General features: G+C 41.4%; 1 protein-coding gene across 1 annotated transcript; it reads right to left on the bottom strand.

The window, feature by feature from the left end:
- Positions 1–6707: 6707 nt before the first annotated feature.
- ttc9b (tetratricopeptide repeat domain 9B) lies at positions 6708–19550 on the bottom strand. Its single transcript, NM_001078791.2, has 3 exons — positions 19122–19550; positions 12836–13018; positions 6708–8942 (listed from the first exon to the last, which is right to left on the bottom strand). The coding sequence occupies exons 1-3, from the start codon at positions 19486–19488 to the stop codon at positions 8848–8850; spliced, it is 645 nt and encodes a 214-aa protein (NP_001072259.2). The 5' UTR covers positions 19489–19550; the 3' UTR covers positions 6708–8847.
- Positions 19551–23615: the final 4065 nt, after the last annotated feature.

Below are 23615 nucleotides of genomic sequence, written 5' to 3' on the forward strand. Positions count from 1 at the left end.
GTATTCTTGATGAAATGTATGCTGAATAAGGGTCTGTGTCTGTATGGTGTTTGAAAATTTAAATGTATCCAGTTATGTATCAGTGGAAAAATGACCACCAGGTGAAAGCTGCTATTTGATTTAGGAAAATGTGATGGTGCTGGCAAGAGGAGGGGATACGTTTACATTTACATTTATAAAGCGCCAACATATTCCGCAGCGCTGTACAATAAGTGGGTTACATACATTGGACATACAGAGTAACATATAAAGCAACCAATAACCGATACAAGAGGTGAAGAGAGCCCTGCCCAAAAGAGCTTACAATCTACAAATTCAGCACAAATAATGCCATTTCGGTGGAGGAGATATGCCCAACTGATATACATTGTAGGCAAATGTAGGCTTTACATGTCCTTTAAGGGTTACTTCTGCCCTTTCTAAAAATACACATCAACTGCCATTGTGTTTGAAAATAAAAACAACCAAATAAGAAGCATTGAGTATGAACATGCTAGATTGCAGCTGTGCACCTACCCACAGCACTCAATATTCGGTGCTAGTTGTCTAATTAAAACAAATTTTTGATGGTAATTCCAGTGATGTAATTTAGTACAGCGTGTTATTAAATCAGGCCTACAGTGTAAAACATTTGCTTTCCAGTCCCTGTTGCTGCAAAAAACAAAAAAATCTATCAAAAGAAAAACTGAGAAAGATGGGTACCACCATGGTAACTTTCATCTTGTGGGTCCTAACCCATAGTTTCCAGCTTGGTAATAAACTGGCCACTAAGGTGTTCACTACCATTCTATACTTTATGTATCTTTATCAGGCAAATTAATCATTTAACACATGGCACCCAGTACTGCACTTGATGCCAATATAGTTTTGGCTTTTGAGCAAAGGATATGGTTCTTATCTATGGCCACACACCAACATATCCTAATGATAGGTGTCTTATGAGCAACATATTTGTTTGGTAGACTGTGAGATCCTTTGCAGCCCCAAGGTCTTCTGAGATGTTAGCAACACTACAGGTTATCCTGCCATAAACAACTGAGAGGATTGCCCTAATGCAGACTTTGCACATTTTTGGTAAGCTGATCATTTGGCCCAGCTGTCTATCTCATAGAATGTTGTTGGTTGTGGTTTCATCGTAGCTGGATCTGAGATTTGGCTGACTAATTCACATCCAAATTCTAGGTAATGTGCAGAGGCTCCACATTAGTATGTATGTCTGCCCCATCCATACACAGAAAAAGTGACATACATTTCAACTTACAGAGTTAAGAGCAGTTCAGTTACAGAATAACTTTTAGAATGATGTATGTGGTTATACTATTTTACAATTTGCTACTGGTTTTTGTGTTTTTTTTTATTGTAGCCTGTTGTTGTGCAGCTTTCCTGTTTGGGATTTTATGGGTGCTGTGCTCCCACTTTCCTTGGGAGGACAATGGTTCAATGGTTTGAATGGAAGCTGAAAAATGAGTAGGACAGAGCATGAAAAGAGAGACAAATAGCTCTATACATTTAAAGTGGACCTGTCACCCAGGCATAAAAAGCTGTATAATAAAATTTCAAATTAAATTCATTTTTTTATTAACACATCCATACCCATTATAAAAGCATTTAAAAATCCCAACTGTCAATCATATATTGCCTGTCCTGCCTCTATGCCTTAGGTATAAAGGTGGGGCAGACAGTTACTTTCACTTTTCAGAACTTCTTAGATGTTGCTGCACTCCTCACATTCCCCCCTCCCTTCTCACAATCTAATTTTGTAACCGGTGCATGGACATGGGCATAGGTCCCCCCATACCCAATATAAACAAACATGATGTGATGAACTTGATTTTGTCTTTGCACAAATGTAAAATATGTTAAAACGATGGCCATACACTGCCAGATCCACCAAACAAGCAGTACGTGACTGAGTCATTGGTACCAGGACCAACAATCATATAAGCCTGATATAATTGTTGGCCCTGGGGCCAAAGATTGGATCTTTTACTGAGGCCTATGGAGGACCATTTTATGGGAGCCCCATCAGCGCGTTATTGTGCTCCTTGTCCAATGCCATTTTCAAAACTATCTGATTGATATCTAGTAGATTTTTAGTCATAAATCAGTTGGGCAGGCCTGCCAGCTGCCGACTCTCCAGCTTTTATTTACCATGTATGGCCACTTGAACTCAAGCAACTTATGGCAGTCAGAATAGACAAGTCGTATTAAAAATAAAATAACGGTGGTACAAATGTCAAGATGGAGACAGAGGCAGAATAGAAAGTCTTATTTTTTAAAAAATATATGAATTGCAATTCTCTTAAAAGATTGCACTTTGCTTTATCTGAAAGTAAACTTCACCTTTTAAAGAACAATTTTGGTGATTAAATCTCTTTTGGCTTTACCGCAATCCATTGGTTCCCAGGATGTCACATTAAGAGGTTATGACCCCAGAAACAATGCTATTAATCAGAAGCTCACACTAAAAATGTAAAATAAACTAATTTATTTTCTAATCCCTATCGTTTGTGGTGCTTATACAGTATATTTTTTACTGATGTCCTTGGTTCTGTGACGCTATAATGTAATTAAAGAAAGACAGCTGGCAACATCTACAGGTAACTGTCAAAATCAGGACAACAAAATGAAGGACACAAAGTTCTCCAAAGCAGTTATTTGTAAAGAGTTAAAGGTATAGTTTGTTTTTTATATAAGAATAGTGGTTATGGTATGAAGAAAAAAAATCTCCCGTTTCAAATTTAACAATTTACTTCCTTTGGAAAAAAACTGTAAGAAATTTGCAGTTGGGATGAGCAAATTAGAGGGTGTTAGAGGCCAGAACAGAATTGAGCCCTAACACTCTATTGAGCAAAAAATGGCGAGCAGCCAAATGTTTTGTGATAAATTGAGAAATATCCTCTCTATCTTTGATAAATGTCACCATCTCTGACAGGAATATGTTCATGATGATCGAATAAGTATTGCTGTATGGTGAAAACTGCTTAAAAATTGTTTTGGCAGAACACAAAGACAAATAACTAATTACTCAAAATAAAGGCAGGTTCAAGTGTTGCTAAGATTGCATTTGCCCACAAGATACTAAAAGTACATGTTTAGGTGAAGTTTCTGCTTAAACCAACTAACTACCTCTAGAAGCTCCCTTGTGCAACTACAGCGGCATCACTCAGTGACTATAGCGACTGTGTTTAGAGAACATCACTGTCTTACCTAAAATGTACAGGAAAGTGTGCATTTAAGGTGCATAATGTGGACTGCAGGGGGATGCCTAGTGGAGATAAGGTTAATATTCCCACTCAGTCAGGTAATTATGTGGCATCTGAGAGAAGAGCAGCCTGTGAAGGTAAAAGGTTTGTTCACATATCTGTGGGCTCTTTCTTGGATGTGTGAAGGAGAGACACAGTCCTGGTTGCTCCTAGTGTTTGAGAGGAGGCCTGAGACACAGGGAGTGTTTAATAAAGAGAGTCAGCATACCTGAGCTTGAGAGAGAAAGTGAGTCCCATGGGGCCTTTGGCCAGGGTCGGACTGGGCTGCCGGGATACCGAGAAAAACCCTGGTGGCCCTGACCCGACCCTTGCCAGCACTCCCCCTGCTTACCGTTCCACCCCTGATGTGTTCAATTATGCATGCTCAGGGGAGGACATAGGGTTGGGGACCCTGTGGGGTCGCTCAGCGGGGGCCCTGTGGGGGGGGGTGCGGGGGATGCGGCTGGCAGGGGCACCTGCAGGGCACCTGGGGCAGTAGCCCCGGTGGGCCCTGCACCCCCCAGTCCGACCCTGCTTGTGGCTGTGCCTGGAGAAAGACAATGTTTGAAGAGAGTGCAGCAGTGAAGCTGACTTGGAAGTAGGCTGTGTAGAGCCGGACTTATAGAGAGAAGTTATCTCTATACTGTGCTAACCTGATTTACAATTTCAGTGTGCAGAGGCCACCCCTGTTCCCTGCCCCTGGCCAGGATCATGCCCATCCAGCTCACATACGGAGCACTGGGGACAGGATGCGCTGAAGTTTTCTGCACATTCTGTCCCCAGTGCTCCAAAGTTTATTTCAAGTTTAGGTGGGCTGGGCAATATGCCACCCCTAAAATTGTGCTGCCCTAGGCCTCACCACAAATCAGTGACCTTCTAAATTGTGGTGGCCTGGGAGAGGCCTGAGGTACAGTGGTGGAACTACCAGGGGGTGCACCTGGGCCTGCTGCTTGCACCCGTTCAAGGACTGCCATCTTATATATGTGAGTCCTGGGCCTGCACCCCCTTGGGGCCTGCTGCTTGCACCGATTAAAGGACTGCCATCTTATATATGTGAGTCCTGGGCCTGCACCCTCTAGCGGCCTGCTACTTGCACCGGTTCAAGGACTGCCATCTTATATATGTGAGTCCTGGGCCCGAACCCCCTTGGGGCCTGCTGCTTGCACCGGTTCAAGGACTGCCATCTTATATATGTGAGTCCTGGGCCCGAACACCCTTGGGGCCTGCTGCTTGCACCGGTTCAAGGACTGCCATCTTATATATGTGAGTCCTGGGCCCGAACCCCCTTGGGGCCTGCTGCTTGCACCGGTTCAAGGACTGCCATCTTATATATGTGAGTCCTGGGCCCGAACCCCCTTGGGGCCTGCTGCTTGCACCGGTTCTAGGACTGCCATTATATATATGTGAGTGCTGGGCCCATACCCCCTCAGGGCCTGCTGCTTGCACCGGTGCGAGGACTGCAATCTTATATATGAGAGTCTGTTGTATTTCGATGCCATATGAAGACAAGCACCTTGTTAATTTGTTTTGAATGCGTAATTAAAGGCAAATTTTTCTTATAGTCTAATTTTTCTACATCATTTGGGCAGTTCTTCTCTCCATGAAAAATGATTCCTATTCCTTCATTGCTTGGGGCACTGTGTTCTGCACCCTTGCTCACATTGCCACCCTTCACAAGAGAGCATATCTGCCCAAAGAAGTCCAAACAGGGCTTATGCTGCGCCTTGCTAGCACAGACTCTTCTCCTAATGCATGCTGAATGGCATTCTAGTAAGGGACCTAAGTACTACATTTAAATGGTGAGTGAAAGTTGTACATCTTTGCATGCCATTTACAGTCAGCTGTGAATCTGCACCAGTGGAACAGGGCACAAATTGCTCAGCTATCTCTCTGTGTTGGGGCAGAAATTAGATGCCCTCTGTGCAGAAACTGTTTTGGGGAAAAGGGTGAACCACAATTGCAGAATATGTTTATTGTGTTTATTGCAGTTTTAGTATCCAAATGAAATACCAGTAACAGCTCCTGGTCTCTCCTTCACCTTCCTGTGTAAGTTGGTCTGTGTGTGCCAGACAACAGGTAATGGTTTACCACACCCAGGCAACAAAAATCCACAGTTGTTTTGCATGTTAAAGATTAGCAATGAGCAGATTTATAGGCTGGAACAGTAAATTTGTGCAACCTGACCATCATGGTTACAGCCAAATTGTACATGATCCATGATGGACGCAGACACACTTAGTGCCTGTGGCACACAAACTACTAACCTGTGGGGCTCATTTATCAACAATAGGCAAATCTGCCTTTTTTTAGCTACATGCAGGTAGAACAATGAATGCAACAAATTGATTGGTTGGCATGGGTTACTGCCCTTTTGGAAATTTGCCCAGTGTTGATAAATGATGCCAAGTTGTGTTCTCTGGGGGTTTTAAAATAGCAAAGCAGTGTAGTTGTGGAATTCTCTAGAAGAAGTTGAAGAACAGAATGCTTGTCTGAGAGAGAGAAGTACCTTCAGCTTCTTGATGGAAGTAGCTCTGGAAAACAAAAATCCAGCCCAACTCTAACTGTTCCTCATGGTAAAAGAGAATTAAGCATTTAATTTCTGAAAATCACTTTCTTTGTGCTGTCGTAATTTACATTGACTGGCAGAGCCAGGTCCAGACTGTTGATCTGTGTATTCTGCCCAATGCCAGAGGAGCTGATGTAAGATACTATAGCCAGTCACTTTTTAGTGGGCCTAGCAGGGGGCTTTTTGTGCTTCTGTGTAATAAAATTGCCAGGGCCTATTTACACCACCTCTCTCTCTGCCTGCTACTTTAACATACCTCCAAGCTATATCTATGAATATTCTTTGCAATCAAGCAAAAGGATTAATAGGATTAAATATAACGTACTTTTGAAGACATGTTAACCTTCTAATAAAGTACTACCAATGCTATAGCGCTTACCAAAATGAACCTTTTTCCAGAATGCCACTCTTTTTCTAGAAAGCTCTTATCTAATCATTGTTCCTGATGCAGTGTTCCTGACTGATTTGCATCCCATTACTTTTAGTGGCTGCCAATTAACCATATTGAAATAAGCAAGGAAAAGCCAGGACTTTAAGATGACGAAGTCTGTATCAGCATTCTGGAGACAGGGCACTTAGTTTGCTAGCAGTTAGTTTGAAGAATGATATGTACTGGAAAAATATTTATTTTGGTAAATGTTTCTAAATTGGTGCTGCTTCGCTGAATGTGAACATCCCCTAATTAAACTAATACCTTAAACTAATACCTAAGGTCATATTGTCTGAGTGTCTATAAATATGGAAAATATTGACAATCACAGGAGGGATTAATGTCTTTGCACTCTATAAAACCACATGACATCCTTTTCCAACAGGGGAACTGTATGACCACAGGCAAAATAGGAATCCATCTTGTTATACAGGATACATTTGAAAAAAAAATTGAAAGGGGGAAGTACACAAACAAAATTTTCTATTTTTATTTACAAAACAAAAGTCCAGTATTCATTTGGTGGCTTGATAAATCAGTATGTGACCAACACAGCATTGTTTCACCTAGCCAGAACATGTAACTTCATTTACGTAGGAACAGCAGTCAGACGTTCTACACTGTATTAATTTGTACCAGGAGTCTATGATACACACTTCTGCCTCTGTAGGGCTTATGCTTAATTGACAGAAACCGCTGGCTCTGCTGCAAATTGTTAATGAGCAAATATGTTACAAAGCTCATCAGAATTGTGAATGAACCCCTTGGGATCCTTCTGTGGTGAATCCTTGCGTTTCTATTGATCTTTTTATCAATCGTTTTTTTTTTCCCCTACGTCAGGGTTATTTGGGCTTGAGTCACTGATGTTGTATAATGTAAAAATAGCTTTAAACCTTGTAATGAGATTCTGTTAACATGCTATCACAAACATCAGTGCCCATAAACCCGTTTTAAACCCAACAGACATAACAAATGTCCCATGAATACATTGATGGCATTTTTGTTACCAGTGTAAACAGGGGAAAAAGGGAAATTAGCAACTAAAGACTTTAGGAACAGGTGCAAAGGTGAATTCTCCTCTCTATTTAAGGATGGGTGAACCTTGTTTGTGTTTAAATCTCTTCTGTGTAGAAAATAGAGTTTTCAGTATTGCCTCTGTAGATTTAAATTCAAAATAAAGTCAAATAAAGATTGCAGAAAAAAAGTATTTTTCCTTAGTGCCCTCTAAAGCGTAGGTATTTCCTGGCTCTGCACCCTGAGGAATGTAGGGGCACTAAAACAACTTGCACTTATACCATTAGATATATATGTATAAGAACAAATGGAACCTGTAAAAGCAAAAGTGCTGGAAGCCTTTCATTTTTGCTGTAAAGTGTAAGGATGACTTTGGTCATGCATGCCATCTGATTCTAGACAAATGGCCCAGGCAGGCCTGAAACACTGCCACATTCATGTCTTTTTTTTTAGTTTGCAAAGCATGAATTGCGCCTATACAGTGCCACATTTATTTATTTTATTATGGGCCTATATTATGGACCTTAGCAGACTGGGCTATTTTTTGCAGGCACTTGTCACCTAAGGGTGTTTTTCCCTGGTGATAGCACACTATTCCATCAGCCTTTGTGGAGCTACACAGATTGGCCTGAAAATGTATGCTTTAGTGTTTTCAGGCCAATCTTCACTCCGTATAGCTCCACACAGGCCAACACCAGGCCTGGCAATTGAACTAAAAGGGTGAGTGCATGACAGTGCATCGCTTCCTCCGTCTGTATACAAATGCTACTGTATGTGTGCTGTTGCATTAATCTGAACTTTAATCTGCCCTTAATCTAAACAGTCATCTGAAACCCTAGACCAGTGTTTTTCAACCTTTTTTGGGCAAAGGCACACTTGTTTCATGAAAAAAATCACGAGGCACACCACCATTAGAAAATGTTAAAAAATTTAACTCTGTGCCCAGCAGCAGTGCCCCCCTAGTACATTGGTGCCCAGCAGCAGTGCCCCCCTAGTACATTGGTGCCAAGAGCAGTGCCCCCCTAGTACATTGGTGCCCTGCCTACGGCACACCAGGCAACATCTCGCGGCACACTAGTGTGCCGCGGAACAGTGGTTGAAAAACGCTGCCCTAGACCATCAGTGGGTATTCAGACTATAGCTATTATATGCCTGTGCAGAGAAAAACTGCCAAGTCTATTGAACATCGTTGTGGTTTTATAAATCATACATGAGGCTTACTCAATAAGCACTACAGAGGTCTCATATATTATATAGGTATATATATATATATATCTATATGCATATATATATATATATATATATATATACATCTATACAAACAAACATATATTTACATATAGGTAGTCAATGTGAGCAAAAGAGAAATGTGGATTTTAGACAGATTTTTTTTTTTCAGAAAGACACTTGAACAGTTTGACATCTGGCTAGTGGTACTCTCCTGATTATATTCAGTATCCTCATACACTGGCGGATACTAAAACAGGCTGGTTTAGCTGGCCATGGCTTTACATTGCAGCAGGTCATTCCATTCCTTAGATGGCATCCTAAGTCTGATAAAGGGCTAGAGAATGTATGAGGGAAGGAGTTAGTTATCCAATAACTTCTTTTAATCCTTTCCTCTCTTGTTGGCTGGATCTCTGCACCTTCATCTCTGTCAGCTGGATGTACCGAAGAACATTGGTATCTAAAATAGAGAAGTGAGAGATTCAATCTAACAATCTAACACAATAGCCAGAACTTTAAACGATAACTTTGGAAAAACTTATAAAGATATGTTTGCTTAGGAAATGTGTTTTAGAAATAAGGATTCTACAAGAAGCCATACCTTTCCCCCATTCCCAATTCCCTTTGTGCAAGTCCCAAAATCTCTAATTCGTTTCTGGCTAAAGGTGGCCATACACGGGAAGATTTACTCATTTGGCGAGTTTGTCAAGCGGGGCTGCATCATCAAGGCGATGTGGTCCTCTTTCTGATGGAAAATCAAACCTGCCTGATCAAGATTTGCCCAATTTTAGGCCAGATCTTGTTCAGGTAGGCCCTTCGAGGGAGCCCATACACGGGTAGATAAGCTGGCGAATTGGTCTAAAGGACCTGAATTGGCAGCTTAATTCTGCCCTTGTACGGCCAATTGCGCTCTCTGCACTAGCAGAGCTGAATTTCCATTTTAAAAAATGGAAATTCAGCTCTTAAAGTTATCAGGAACAGCTTTTTGCCGTCCCTGGTAAACTCAGGGGCGCTGCTTGCCTCATGGTAGTAGCAGCCCTGTGGCCACCTTTACATCATTTAAATCTATTCTGACTTTTTGATTTGTTGCCAAGTGTAATGGTGGCCATACATGCACCAATGTTATTGTACGAAAAGATACTATCATATGCACGAACGATAATCAGTGTGTGGATGGTGGGAGATGAGGCAACTGGTGTCGGTAAAAGCCTTGAATATCGGTTATCTCCTTGATGGGACAGGTCTGAAAATTTTGATGGGGCGCCTTTGAGGGTGCCCAAACATCGTAAACATTAATACTTAATAATTGGTTCAGCTCTTAACATTAGTAGAGTGGACAAAGGATCTTTCACGACCAATGGTCATGGGAAAGATCGTATTGTAGAATGTATGGCCATATGATATGGTATGAACCATACTATATTAGAACAACATAATAATGATAATGTAATATTCAGATATAGATAAGGGCAATGGCACACACAGTGTTTTCATATCCACTAAAACATCTTAGACTCACTATTATGTCACCACGGTAAAATTCCACTCTCTCATACTCTCTTTACATTCCCATGTAAATTTTAGAGGCAAATGTATCAATGGGTGAAAGTTAGAATCCACCATTTGATAAATACACCTCTAAAAATCCCAGAGGAATAGAGAGTGAGGGAATTTTACTATGTGAGCTCTAATTTCATACTTTACATTAATGTGAATGGAATGCAACCTATAGATAACACAGACAAATATCCCTGCAAAAGAGACTGGGGTAGTCAGAAGTTTTCAGTATGGATGTTTGTCCCCTTACATAGGCCAGTAGTCTGCCAACTAGTCAGGAGTGACCAAGTCAGCAGCAAATGTCTTCCTTGTCAGTTGGAACCTTACTTTTTTTTTTTTTAAAGCAACATAAATGGGGCAGGATAACTAACCAGATCTAAAACAGGTCATAATAAAATTGATTTCCTTTCTAGACTATAGAAGCAAAATCATTACTCAACAAAAGGCATATTCCACCCACTCACTCCTCAATCTGTTTGTATATGTCACAAAGCATAATTACTGTATATCAGTAAAGGAAAACACATCCAAATATCTCATGATATCACATAAACACTTTGTAAACCACAGGCAAACATGCAGTACCAGATCACATGCCATTATATCACAAATCAAAGCCTCTCTGTGTAAAAAATACCCACAAAAATAAAAAGTTAGTTAAATGGTTGTTTTTCTGAATAGTATTACTAGAATAAAAGAAGCTTTTACACACCCTTAATATAGGTATGTGTAGAGAAAAATGTATTGGGAGGGGCTATGCAGAAATCTGTATAACCCTATTCAGATATACTGGATTTCAATATTCTTCCTCCTTAGGTTGTTGGCACACAGGAATATTTGCAGATATGTGCTGTATTGTGCTCACACAGACCAGTTAAAGTTGCCACCTAACTGGTATGCTAAAATGATGTCTGATTCCAGTATTATTAATACTGACGAAATAACTTTTTTGTAGAAAAGGTGGGAACCTTAAGACCAGTGTTATAGACATTTTCTGTATAGTGGGCCTACACCACACACATTTGTAAGCTAAATTATGTTAAAATAATTATTTTTTACAGGCAAATCTATAGAGCCCTATAGCAGGAAGGATGGGCCACCAAATTGCTTATAGGGATTTATCCAGCCCAGCAATTCCTATGACTAACATGGATGGGACAAAGTGTTATCAATAACAAAATAACATAAGGCTACAGTCAGAGGTTTCTCAACCTGCATATAAACTCAGGTTGTATAACAGCCTATCCAACGTTTCTTGATATTACTGCACCTACAGGCACAACATTGGCCTGGGTGCAGACACATAGGGGCACATTTACTAACCCACGAACGGGCCGAATGCGTCCAATTTCGTCTTTTTCGTAATGATCGGTATTTTGCGATTTTTTCGGAAAATTGTCGCGACTTTTTCGTTACCAATACGATTTGCGCGAAAAACGTGAGTTTTTCGTAGCCATTCCGAAAGTTGCACAAAATCTGGCGATTTTTTCGTAGCGTTAAAACTTGCGCGAAAAGTCGAGATTTTTTCGTAGCATTAAAACTTGCGCGAAACATCACGCCTTTTAAGTTTTAACGATACGGAAAAGGTGCGACTTTTCGCACTAGTTTTAACGCTACGAAAAAGCCGCAACTTTTCGCACAAGTTTTAACGCTACAAAAAATCGCCAGATTTTGCGCAACTTTCGGAATGGCTACGAAAAACTCGCGTTTTTTCGCGCAAATCGTATTGGTAACGAAAAAGTTGCGATAATTTCCGAAAAGTCGTAAAGGCGCCGAAAAAATTGCAAAAAATACGAAAAAGTCGCAAAATTTTCGTTTTCCAATCGGAATTTTTCCAATTCGGTTGGAATTCGTGACTTAGTAAATCAGCCCCATAGAGTGAATTTTGGTATGAAAATGCATTCTCTCTCCCCTTTCCATTTTGATATCCATCCATGTGTCTTCACCCATATATTGCAATATATTCAAGCTGGCATACTGTATCAGTGTGGCACCCAGGTACGCTACTGCGCTGCTCTGCTCTTTTTAAGGTTGGGTTTTTCTGTAGGGCCAGTATTTAAAGTTATAGACTATGCAAGGGGGGTGGATGCAGGAAGCAGGGAGTGGATGCAGGCCAGTTAAGGGAGCTTTTATACCTGGGGGGTGGTGTAGTTCTCCTTTAAGAATTCTACTGCTTTATTATACATTTTACACAGGGCTGAGCTTTACCTGCATCTTACTTGCTTTCAAGATTAAGCTCCCAAATGGTTGCCGTTTTTATTGGCTCCACCGCTGGGATCAACTGACTGTAGCTGGGAATGATGGGAGCTACAACATGGAGCTGGCCATTGCTCCTGTATTAACTATAGCAAAAAAAGGGAATACGTGAGTGCAGAGGACCTCTTTTGCCGATCACTAAGTCATAGCCCCCCCGACGTCAGTAGACCCTTCCCTGATGTCCGCCCACCCTGCCTCCGTGTCATCACTGCCCACATCTCTGCCCAGATTACCTGTAAAAGTAAAGGTGTCGACTCTGGCTGGTGCTGGGCCACTTCTAATAAAAATTGGATTGAAGTACTGTCATTTATTCTATGTTACCAGGTATCAGTGGCAGCACAAGTAACATTGATTATAATGCAGTACATCTCTATGAACTGTTTATAAGCCATTAAATGACCCATAGAGTTGTACCTCTGTAGACTGAAAGGAACTGTGTCTGTAACAGGGAAATGAAATTCATTTAAAAAAGCACTGCATGCCTAGGCTTCATACATACACATATAATATTACACTCCAGGCCCCTGTGCAGTACAGTACCTGAGGGCTCCCGCCTTCTGGCTTCCTTCAAATACAGCAGGGCATTGCTATAGTCCCCTAGGTGGTAGAAGGCGATGCCAGCTCGGTAGGTGGCTTTGAAGTTGCTGTTCTGTCTCTCCAACACCTTCAGGCAATATTCCTTTACCCGCTCATAGTTCACCAGCTCCGACTGCAGCAAACAGGCTGTGGGCAGATGGAGAAAGAGGTGGGATGAGCATTTAGGAGTGGTTCTCTGTAATTATTATGCGCTGCTGTCTGGGGCCCACCTTTATTATATCATCACAGAGAGCTCATTACAGAACCTGCTGTGCATATTGTAATGGAGCGCAAATGATCAGATACACAGCCCCTAAAGAGCCAGCAGGCTGGGGCATCAAACATCCACTTCTAACTCCACTGTACATTGCTCCACTGTCAGTTGCTGTTTTTAGTCTGTGGGGAACCCTTCCTGCAGCCCTAGACTGTTTCACTGGGATGTAAACGGTGGAAAGAGAAACTACTTCCCTGTCCCTATCTTTCCCTTCTGCTGGAAAACTGTTGGCAATTAAGGGACTCTATGTTATGGTGTCCCAGTCTTATTGTAAATATCACAACCAGATCAACCTCTTTATTGGGGTTGCCTATAAAAAAGCATTCCGCAGAGCTTTCAAATGGATGTCTTCAACTCCAATGTACTCTTAAAGGAGAAGGAAAGTCAAAGTCACTTGGGGGTGCCAAAATGTTAGGCACCCCCAAGTGACTTCAATAGCCTACCTTTTACCCCGGGCTGGTGCCCCTGTTCAGAGAGAACAGCACCAGCCCGGGGTACCTGCAGCGCCTCCTCCTTCCTGTAGCGCTGCACGCGCATGCGCAGTAGAGTGAAAAGCCAAACTTTAACAGAGAAGTCGGCTCTTTCACTCTACTGCGCATGCACCTGTCCCGGACAAACAGCAGCAGCGCGAGCAGGAAGGAGGAAGCGCTGTGCTCCAGCTACCCCGGGCTGGTGCTGTTTTCTCCTAACAGGGGCACCAGCCCAGGGTACAAGGTAAGCGATTAAAGTTGCCTTTCCTTCTCCTTTAAGGGGGTGACCAGTCAGCCTACTCTAAGCTGTACTCATTGTGACATGCTGTCTGCCTGTACACCTAAATTTTAGGGGAAATTAGCTATGGTAGGCAGGGAAGCAGAGGATCAGTAGCATAGAGACAGGGACACTACTTCTTCAGGCAAACAGTTCATCAAACATATTCATGATTTGTCTTTTCTTTGAGGCTCTCACCTTTCAGGGTAACTCTCACACTCTAGAACCTTTTCCCGGGGCTTCTTACCATCCCCAGTGACTATCACACATCCACTGTGACACTCACACTCGTAAACACTTGGGCTACTCACTCAGCTATGCCATCTCTCCCTTCCTGGGATACCAGCTCACTAGCTTCTGGCACACTTTACCTCACTATACTTTGTCGTATTCAGCTTTTCCTAAACTGCTAACATGAAATCAGCATTAGTTGCTTCAAAACCAGGCATTTTTCCTGGTACTAATTGTATCCCACCTTTAACACTGGTGGAAACAGTGTTCTTATTCCTTGCATCTCTCACAAGGTGTATGTGCATACATCTAAAACATAAATGCCAATATTTAAAAAATATTTCCAAAGAAACTTTTCCCCTGCACTTTTGCACTAGACATGAATGTGCTGTACCTCTAATCTCTATGGAAAGCTAAAGTGAGCAATATAATGAAGGACACTGTTGGCACTGGGTATATCCCTGTCACTGCAAAGCTTCCTTCAGTTTTTATCGCATCCAATAGCAATCCATCAGCAGGTAGCTTTTGCTAGTCACCTGTTGAAAGCAAGCATTTAATTGGTTGTTATGGGTTACTGCACCTGGGCAAACTGTGCACTTTTTTATGACACATGCCTTTTTATGAAATGAAACACATATACAGTTTGTCCTTCCCACCGTATGGTGGTGGCTTTAGTGTTATGCAGTCACACTGACAAACAGGAGTTATAGATATTGCAGTCTGTCCCACCCCCCAGACAGGGTGTTACAGAGAGATGGGAGCAGTAGAACATGGGTCCTTTCCATCTCAATGCCAAGTCGCAGTGATAGAGACAGAATACAATGCTAGAGCTTACACTCAAGTCCTTCCTCTTTAGGGTAAAGGTAACACAAAAAGTATATATTCAAACAACAATGTGTTCCTGTTTTTTAGTGATATTATTACCCAGACAGGTATGTACCTATGGAGCTAATTAGATGTTTAGCCCATTATTATTACTGTGATGGGCAGGCTTGGCATTGGCTAGTATACAGTATATATCAGAGCTAGGTTAATTTTGTCATCCACAGGAACCAATTTACCTTCACCATGCCAGTTAAGCAATGTTCTCTGCCATATAACAGCACGCCCACCATGGTATCTTCTGAAGAAGAACTGTCACTGCGGAAGCAGATTTTCTTATTAGACAATGCTCTTCCGCTCCCTCTGGCCCACACCTGGTGCTTGAGCACCATTACTACCCCTAATAACTTGCCACCCTAGACTTAGGCCTACATGGCCTTTCTGCAAATCAAGACCTGGCCACCCAAAGCTTTTTAGGAAGATGATTTGTTACATATGAGAAACCATGCATCAGGACTCGATACCCCAGGGTTCTCCAGCTGTCCCTCAGCTTAATCTTTCTATTGTTAAAGGAGAAAGAAATGCAAAGTCACTTGGGGGTGCCAAAATGTTAGGCACCCCCAAGTGACTTTAATCGCCTGCCTTTTATCCCGGGTTGGTGCCCCTGTACGGAGAGAACAGCACCAGCCCGGGGTACCTGCAGTGCTTCCCCCTTCCTGTCTCGCCTTGCGCGCATGCGCAGTAGAGTGAAAAGCCGAACTTTAACAGAGAAGTCTGCATTTCACTCTACTGCGCATGCGCCGACCGCTGGCATTTTCGGAAAAGGAAGCAGGAAGGAGGAAGCGCTACGCTCCAGATACCCCGGGCTGGTGCTGTTTTCTCCGTACAGGGGCACCATCCCAGGGTACAATGTAAGCGATGAAAGTCACTTGGGGGTGCCTAACATTTTGGCACCCGCAAGTGATTTTGCCTTTCCTTCTCCTTTAAACCAGGGGAACTTATTGCAAAAATGAAAAATGTATATAAGTTTCTTCTCCTGGTAATAAGAATCTTTCTAAATATAATCAGTTAAAAATGTTGGACCAATGTGGGGTCCCTGGTTAGACATGCATTTGTTAGAATTATCCTGATACAAAATATCACTGTTGCTATATAATAAAGTGATTACATTTAACACTTGTACTGGATACTGTTTTTACCCCCTTTTCCCTTCTGTCTGACTGCACACTAATCATCTATACACTTGTTGTAGATGTTCTGGTAGTGAAAAAGGGGAAAGGTTCCACGACACAGCTTTATTCTAAACCAAGTAACTGTAATCAGTTGTTACATTGAGGCAGTTTCAGTCCCATGCATGTTAAAAAGTCAACTCCTTTGAGTCAGTTTTTCAGGGTTAAAAGGTTGGTGCATTAGGCATTTTAGAATAAATTGTAGGCCAGGGGTTACCCTGGAGAGGTTCTTGTTGGAGCACAAAACAGGATAACTAAAGATAGTGGTTGGTGAGTAAGAAACAATGCATACAATTTCTTACCCAGTTTCAAACAGAGTAGTATACAGTAGTGTACATAAACATTGGGGTATGTTGAAATTAACATCAGCATATTCTGACATTAAAGAATTTCAGTCTTTCCTGATGCTATATAGGAAGAGCCGCACAATACAGTCCCAATTGGTCTGATACAAGTACACTGGGGGGCTTGGTACAAATCTTCATAAGAATATGAAACCAGGGCATGTATCCTTGTCTATCATGCAAGCAGTGTAGTTTTGTGATTTTGTGGCAACCTTATTTACACATCCGAGAACTGGTATGGAAGTTATTATACCCGTTTAACTAAATTTGTGGTGTATGTCATGGTCTGTCTATCTGTCTAGTATGTAGGGAATACCAATTTAAAAAGCATTTCCCATCATTGTAAGGAAAGGTAACATGAAATTACCAGTATCCAGACATTTTGTTAAATGTGGGCACAATGAAAATCATTTGTGGTTCATGGTCTTAGCGATAGTTCCTATTCTCTGGAGGGGTGGAGAAAAGGATATTGAGGAAACATGAGGTGTGGTGGATCCACCATTTAAATACTTTAGCACCACATGGATTAAAGGGGTGGTTCACCTTTATTACAGTTTGGAATTATAAATAGATACAGTCATTTAAACTATATTTGCAATTTGGTTTAATTTAAAAAAAAAAAAAAAAAATGGATTGTTTTCAAAATAGCTACCTGCAAAGGTAGTGCCTCATAGAAACTTAGGTCTCTCATTTCTGCCCAAGCAAGGGGGATCACCAACACCCTAGCTGTATAAGGTCCTGTCCACTTCAGAATGATGTTACCAGCAGTCGAGTAAGGAGTGGAGCGAGCGCAGGCATAGATCGCTACTGCCCATGCTCCATTAATCTGCATATGTGTGATCTGATTGACATAATTCAGCCAACTGGACCAATGAATAGCACAAATGGCAAAAGAAGGGCTGTTGCCTGTACTTCCCTGCGATGTAAATTCCCTGACTGACAGAGCGAAGAAACTTTATGAAGAACTTCTTTTACAGGTAGCTATTTTGAAAACAATCCATTTTTTTAAAGCAAATTCCAAATATGATTTCAATGACTATTTATATTTACAGTATATACTATTATTCTGATTTAGGTGCAATATACATCACTGAGTATGATGCACAGGGTGGTGGAATGATGGCCTTGGGTGCAAATACTAGGACTGCAATGACCTAATGTGGGTTTTAAACTATAGAATGCATAGGTCTTTTGTGCCTGCACCTGATAACTTCTTTGGCACCAATCCTGAACACTTTTGCACAGAAAGAAGCTGCATTAATATATCAAAGAGATTACTATCTCTATAAAAGTTAATTTCAACCCTGATAAAGTTAGATGAGATTCTATTGAAATGTGTTGGTTGTTGCCCAAATATTGTTCCCAGAAACTCCAGGGGGAGCACACAGCAGAACAATAACTCACTCACATTAAGTATATAATAAAGCATCATTGGAATCTGGCAAGCTTTGTGATGAACCGTTAAACCTTAAATTTTAGTTGATATTTAAATATTGGATAGTTTACACCATGGACATGTGCCCCTTTCTTTCTATATTGTGGATATTGAACTGTCCTGTGTCCCATAATTACCAGAACTGAGACATAAGGATGAAGTCTTTCTTCCCAAAGTATTTTACTTATTATGTTGTCTACAGTGCAATACACTTCTGTTATATAAACACTCTAGATATAGAACTTATGAGAGGTTTGCTGGGCATTGCCAATGGATTCATTTCCTACATAATATATTGTTTACCCAGGTTAACACCTAAATAATGATTACAGACTTAAGCTGGCCATACACGTGGCGATCTAACGATCATCGTCAGATCCGCCACACACAGTCAGGGCTGAAACAGCAGATAAGGAGGTAGAAACAATAGGATTTCTACCTCCTTCTGCCGATTCAGCCCTGACAGCAGATTTTGGTCAGGCGCCTTCTATGGCGCCCGATCAAAATTTTCTAACCTGGCAGATCGGCGAGTCGTCCGATATCAGCAGCTTCCTGCGATATCGGTCGACTCGCCAACATGCCATACACGCACCGAATATCGTACGAAACGAGGTTTCGTACGATAGTATCGGTGTGTGTATGACCAGCTTTAGTCTTTGAATATAGACCACTTTTGGTTTATGACTTTGCCCCCACCTGTAAAGTTCCTGCAGATGCCCATGAAGACAGAGACTATAGAGAGCATAATGCAGACAGAATGGAGTTATGGCATGTGGACTCCCCACTGCAGGGCAGCACTGGCACATAAGAGACCCACAAGATATGGAGTCTGCCCCTCCTACTGCAGGGTGATACAGAAACAAACAGAACTGACAACTAGTCATTTGTCTATCCTGTTAAAGGGTGAAAAATGTGCACATTTTGTTCTTAGTCACACACCTATAAAATAAATTCTGCAGGTGTCTGTATCACAGGTATGGTACCCACCTGTCTCTCCCTTGCTTTGCACTACTGTGGAATTTAAAGGGTTAATGTGTGCGCCTGTGACTCCCCCACTCTTAGCCATACACCATTCCCACATTCTCTTCCTTCCGCATCAGTAAGCAAAGTAGCTCTGCACATCATCCCCTCCCTCCCTACATCCCTCCCTGCCTCCATCCCCACCTACCAGTCAGGTTGTCATAACACTCAATCTCTGTGGCCTCCACCCGGACTTTCTGAGCATCCGTCAACCTTGCTGCTTCCCTGCCATTTCCTTTCCCATCCTCCCCTTCTTCATGGACGCCCTTGAGCACCAGCAGAGCCCGGTGGTACTTGCCAATAGCATCTCGGAATTTCTTGTCTTTGTAATAGCGATTTCCTTCTGCCTTGAACTCCACAGCCTTCTGGATTCTACCATCCATTTCTGGCTCTGGGATGGGGGCAAGCCTTAAGCCCCCAATGCCAGTCTTTTGGTCTCCCATTGCCCTTACTGGTGGCCCATGCTGGGAATATCCCAAGGCCTGATCTCTTTGGATATATGTCCTGCTTTGCATATGGAAAGAGCCACAGGGATGTGAGGATGCTGAGGATGCTGAAGAGGGACGGAGAGAGGGAGAGAGGGAGGGAGGGAGGAGGAGGAGTGAGCTGCTGCTGTCAGTGCAATTCTCACTGCATTCTGGGTACCACACAACTGAAACCTCCCTCATTTAACTCCTCGCAGGGACACTGTACTACTGAATTTTAGTCATTAAATGATACCAACAAATGCTTCCAAAATATATTTAGGGCTTGTCAAGGTGGCTTGTTCTTGTGTGCAACTATAGAAGAGTTACTGAATGTTAACGTATCAGGCAGGTTGATTTTTATTATTCCTGTTGTTATTATTTACACGTAAAGTGCCAACATATCTGCTGTGCTGTACAATAAATATTTTTTATGACATAATACAAATAAATTAAAAGCCTGATAAAATGTGTGTTGCAGATAAGAGGAATAAGTCTGATAATAGGGAATTGCTTGGTTGGCTGTGTTTGTGTGAACAAAACACACAGTAATGGCTATTAGTACAAATCCAGCCTCCAACCCAGACTCCATTTAAATCAAATAATTCACATTATTAAAAACTTTTTCTCTGTAATAAAAAAACAGGACCTTGTAATATTAATATATAATTAATGCTTATGGGGGGGGGGAAATAATTATATTGGGTTTAATTAATGTTTAAATTATTTTTAGTAGACTTAAGGTACGGAGATCCAACCTTAAGACCCTTATCTGGAAAATCTCAGGTCCTGAGCATTCTGGATAATAGATTCCCATACCTGTATATGTATGGAATTCATCATAGAGTCCAGTTTAGGCAAAAAATAAGTTTTTTTTGTTAATAATTTCTGTAATAATAAAACACTAATCTATTGCGTTTAAATAACCTGTAAAAAGAAAAGGTTGTTATGAACCATTTGGCTTTACCAGTACTAACTTTAGTCAGAAATTGGCCCCCCAAGAATAAAATTGCCCATACATGTAAAGATCTGCTTCTTGGGGCAGGAACTGCATTAACAGGCTGATGTGTTCCTTACCCTCATGGGATTTTAAAACCTGCCCCATCAACATCTGCCTGATGCCTGATATTAGCCACCAAGGTGCCCCCACCGCATCCCCCGCAGCCAGTACAGGGGCCCCTGATCTCTGTTCCATGTACCTGCTCTCAGGAAGAATCTGTGCTTTTCAGTGCAGAAAAAGAAGTTGAGGAAGGGAGCAGATCTGCTTCTTTCAGTCTGCAGAAAAAAACGCAGGTTGACAACGGGGGAGCCAAGGATCTATGTGCCCATGGCCTTAAGGGTAAAGACCAGCTAATAAAAGGGATAAGAGCAAGTATATTTTCACCTCTTATATGTAATTGTTTGTACTTTGTGTTATCTTATTTTTGTAATAATAAACATATTATTTTCCAGAAGTAACGTGTGTTTCTTTTCACTTTGCCACAAGAGCAGAGTTACAGATTATCCAATCTTTACATGGGTATACTGCCCCTCTAATGAACAACTAGTTACTAGTTTAGTCCTTAACCTATAAAATGCAAGTGATCACACATAGTAGTTAGATAAAAACAGATGCACATATGCTAATGTCTGACACAGTTCTGTTTTACAGCAGTCTACATTTAAAGGCATGGTCTAGCAACCCTATGGGGCTGATTTACTAAGACACGATTTCGAATCCGAATTGGAAAAATTCCGATTGGAAACGAACATTTTGCGACTTTTTCGTATTTTTTGCGATTTTCTCGGCGTCTTTACGATTTTTGCGTAAAAACGCGAGTTTTTATAAGTTTTAACGCTACGAAAAAATTGCGACTTTGCACAACTTTCGTAATGGCTACGAAAAACTCGCGTTTTTACGCAAAAATCGTAAAGACGCCGAAAAAAATCGCAAAATTACCGATCATTACGAAAAAAACGCAATCGGACGCATTCGGCCCGTTCGTGGGTTAGTAAATGTGCCCCAATGTGTAGCCCTTTATAAAGTTTTTCAGCATGTAGAGTTTATCTTAAATTAATTTTAATGGCTTTTAAATTATTTCATTTTAGTGAAGTTCTGCACAGTATGGAATTTACTGTCTTGTTGCTGTACCCAATGTCCCAGGCATTTGTCAAAACAAAGTATGAAAAATAGGTCTAACTGAATAAAAAGACAGGTGCTATATAATAATAATAATAATAATCGCTGCCAATGACAAAAACATTTCTAACCTCGCACATGTATGTTTGTGTGTCATATACTATAAGTTTTTCCTCAAAATAGGGTAGCAAATGTAGGGCAGGGCGTTCACCAGTCAAAAATGTTAGCATTGTGTGGTATGGTGACAAAAAGGTCCCAGGTTTCCTGGGGAAAAGTGATTGACAACAGGTATGTTGGGCCACGGATTCTCAGACATTTTTACTGAGGTGAGACCAGCAGTGTTTTGGGGCATAGAAACACTTTGTTTCTCTGCAGTTTTTTAAATTGTTGATCCGGGGCTGGTCTTACTGGGAATCCGCAAGAGCAGGGTGGGTGGATTCCCAAATCCATAGGCCAGGTTTTCAGGAGGCCCTAGGCCTATTTGTAGTACACCTGAAGCTGTGCAGGGGGCTGATGAGCCTGTGTGTGTGAGAGAGAGACACGCTGCTGGATTTGCTCAGCTTCAGGAGAAAGAGAAGCATTTATTTTTGTGTTAGCCAGGAGGCTTGATATTTCTGTTCAAACTGTTGTTTTATACCCCCTGCGAGGGGAAACTTCTGCAGCCGCTGAAAAATAAACGCGGGCAGGAAGCCCTTACACCGGTCTTGGTGTGTGAAGTTGCCTCATTTGCAGCCTACCAGCGAGTGAACCCCCACAATTGTCATATCATTCAGCCCTTGGGCATAAAATAAAGCAAGCCAATAAAGCAACCCATGTCTCCCAGGTATAATGAATATTCAGTTATGCCTAGGAAAAAAAAACTGCTTTGTTTAATATCCTGTAGTCTACACTCTTGGTGGGGGATAAATAACCGAATGCAGATAAATCTTCCTATACTGTAAAAAATACAGTTTATAGCCATGTATTTTCCAGATGAGAAAGTTTGCAGCTTAACTGGCTTAATCTTTTGTCCTGGGTCCCGGGACTGGGGTGTGCGAGGCCACCAGGCCGCCAACCACCCACTCAACCGCTTCCTCACCCTGGGGCAGACAGGTTTTTCCTGGTGTCCCGCTGGCCCAGTCTTACCCTGCTTTTGGTTATATATGATCTGTCAGGAACTGTGTCAGTTTTTTGTGCCTTTTCTATGCAGCAAGATTATATGAGTTACTGCAAAAATAATCCCTAACATATCATGGCAGAACAATGGACTCCATAGATAGGAGTATCCACCACTTCATTAAATCCAGATACACCCTTAGTATTATTTAGAAGGTATTCTATACACCCATAGCATGGGAATATCCTGACTGCTAAGCTATTCTATACACCCATTGCATGGGAATATCCTGACTATTGATGCTATTAAAATATATTTGAGAGCTTATTATCTGCTTAGCCCATGATATTTAGGCAGCAATTTAAATCCTGAAACCTCAAAAAACTTTTAGTTTTTTTAAAAGGGTAAGTGGTACAGATTCAATCAGTATCATAGGGACAACCCTATAGGGATTCACTTGGAAGGTTTGAATTTGATGGATTTTGGTCTTTTTTTAACCCAATTTAACTATGTAACCTATTTAAACAAAAAAGACGTTAAAACCTATCTGCTATTACTTTTTGTATATTCTTTATTTTTCATTTGAACAAGGGAAGGGGAGGGTACAGAAAGAAAGGGGAAGGGGATGGAGATAAAAAGCATGTTATACATTTGGATTCTATGTTCTTAAGCTCTATCTGCTATTACTTTTATAGCTTCAACCAACCACCATTCATTTGATGTGAATATAACATTGGAACCTTTTTGAACATATGACAAGCTTTCTTCAATTGAAAGGATTCCCTAAGTGAGATATTATTAGTAGCCCTATTTTTGTCTGAATCTGTTTAAACATCCCTTTATTATCCTTGACAATGCCCCAATGCTGGGGTAAGTCTTTAGAATTCCTAGTTTTATACTTTCTGTAAAAAATGACTTATTTAGACCTTGCTTTTCTGCAGACAGATTACTGGTACAAATATA

Source organism: Xenopus tropicalis, chromosome 8 (assembly GCF_000004195.4).
Source record: "Xenopus tropicalis strain Nigerian chromosome 8, UCB_Xtro_10.0, whole genome shotgun sequence".
NCBI classification, from domain to species: Eukaryota; Metazoa; Chordata; class Amphibia; order Anura; family Pipidae; genus Xenopus; species Xenopus tropicalis.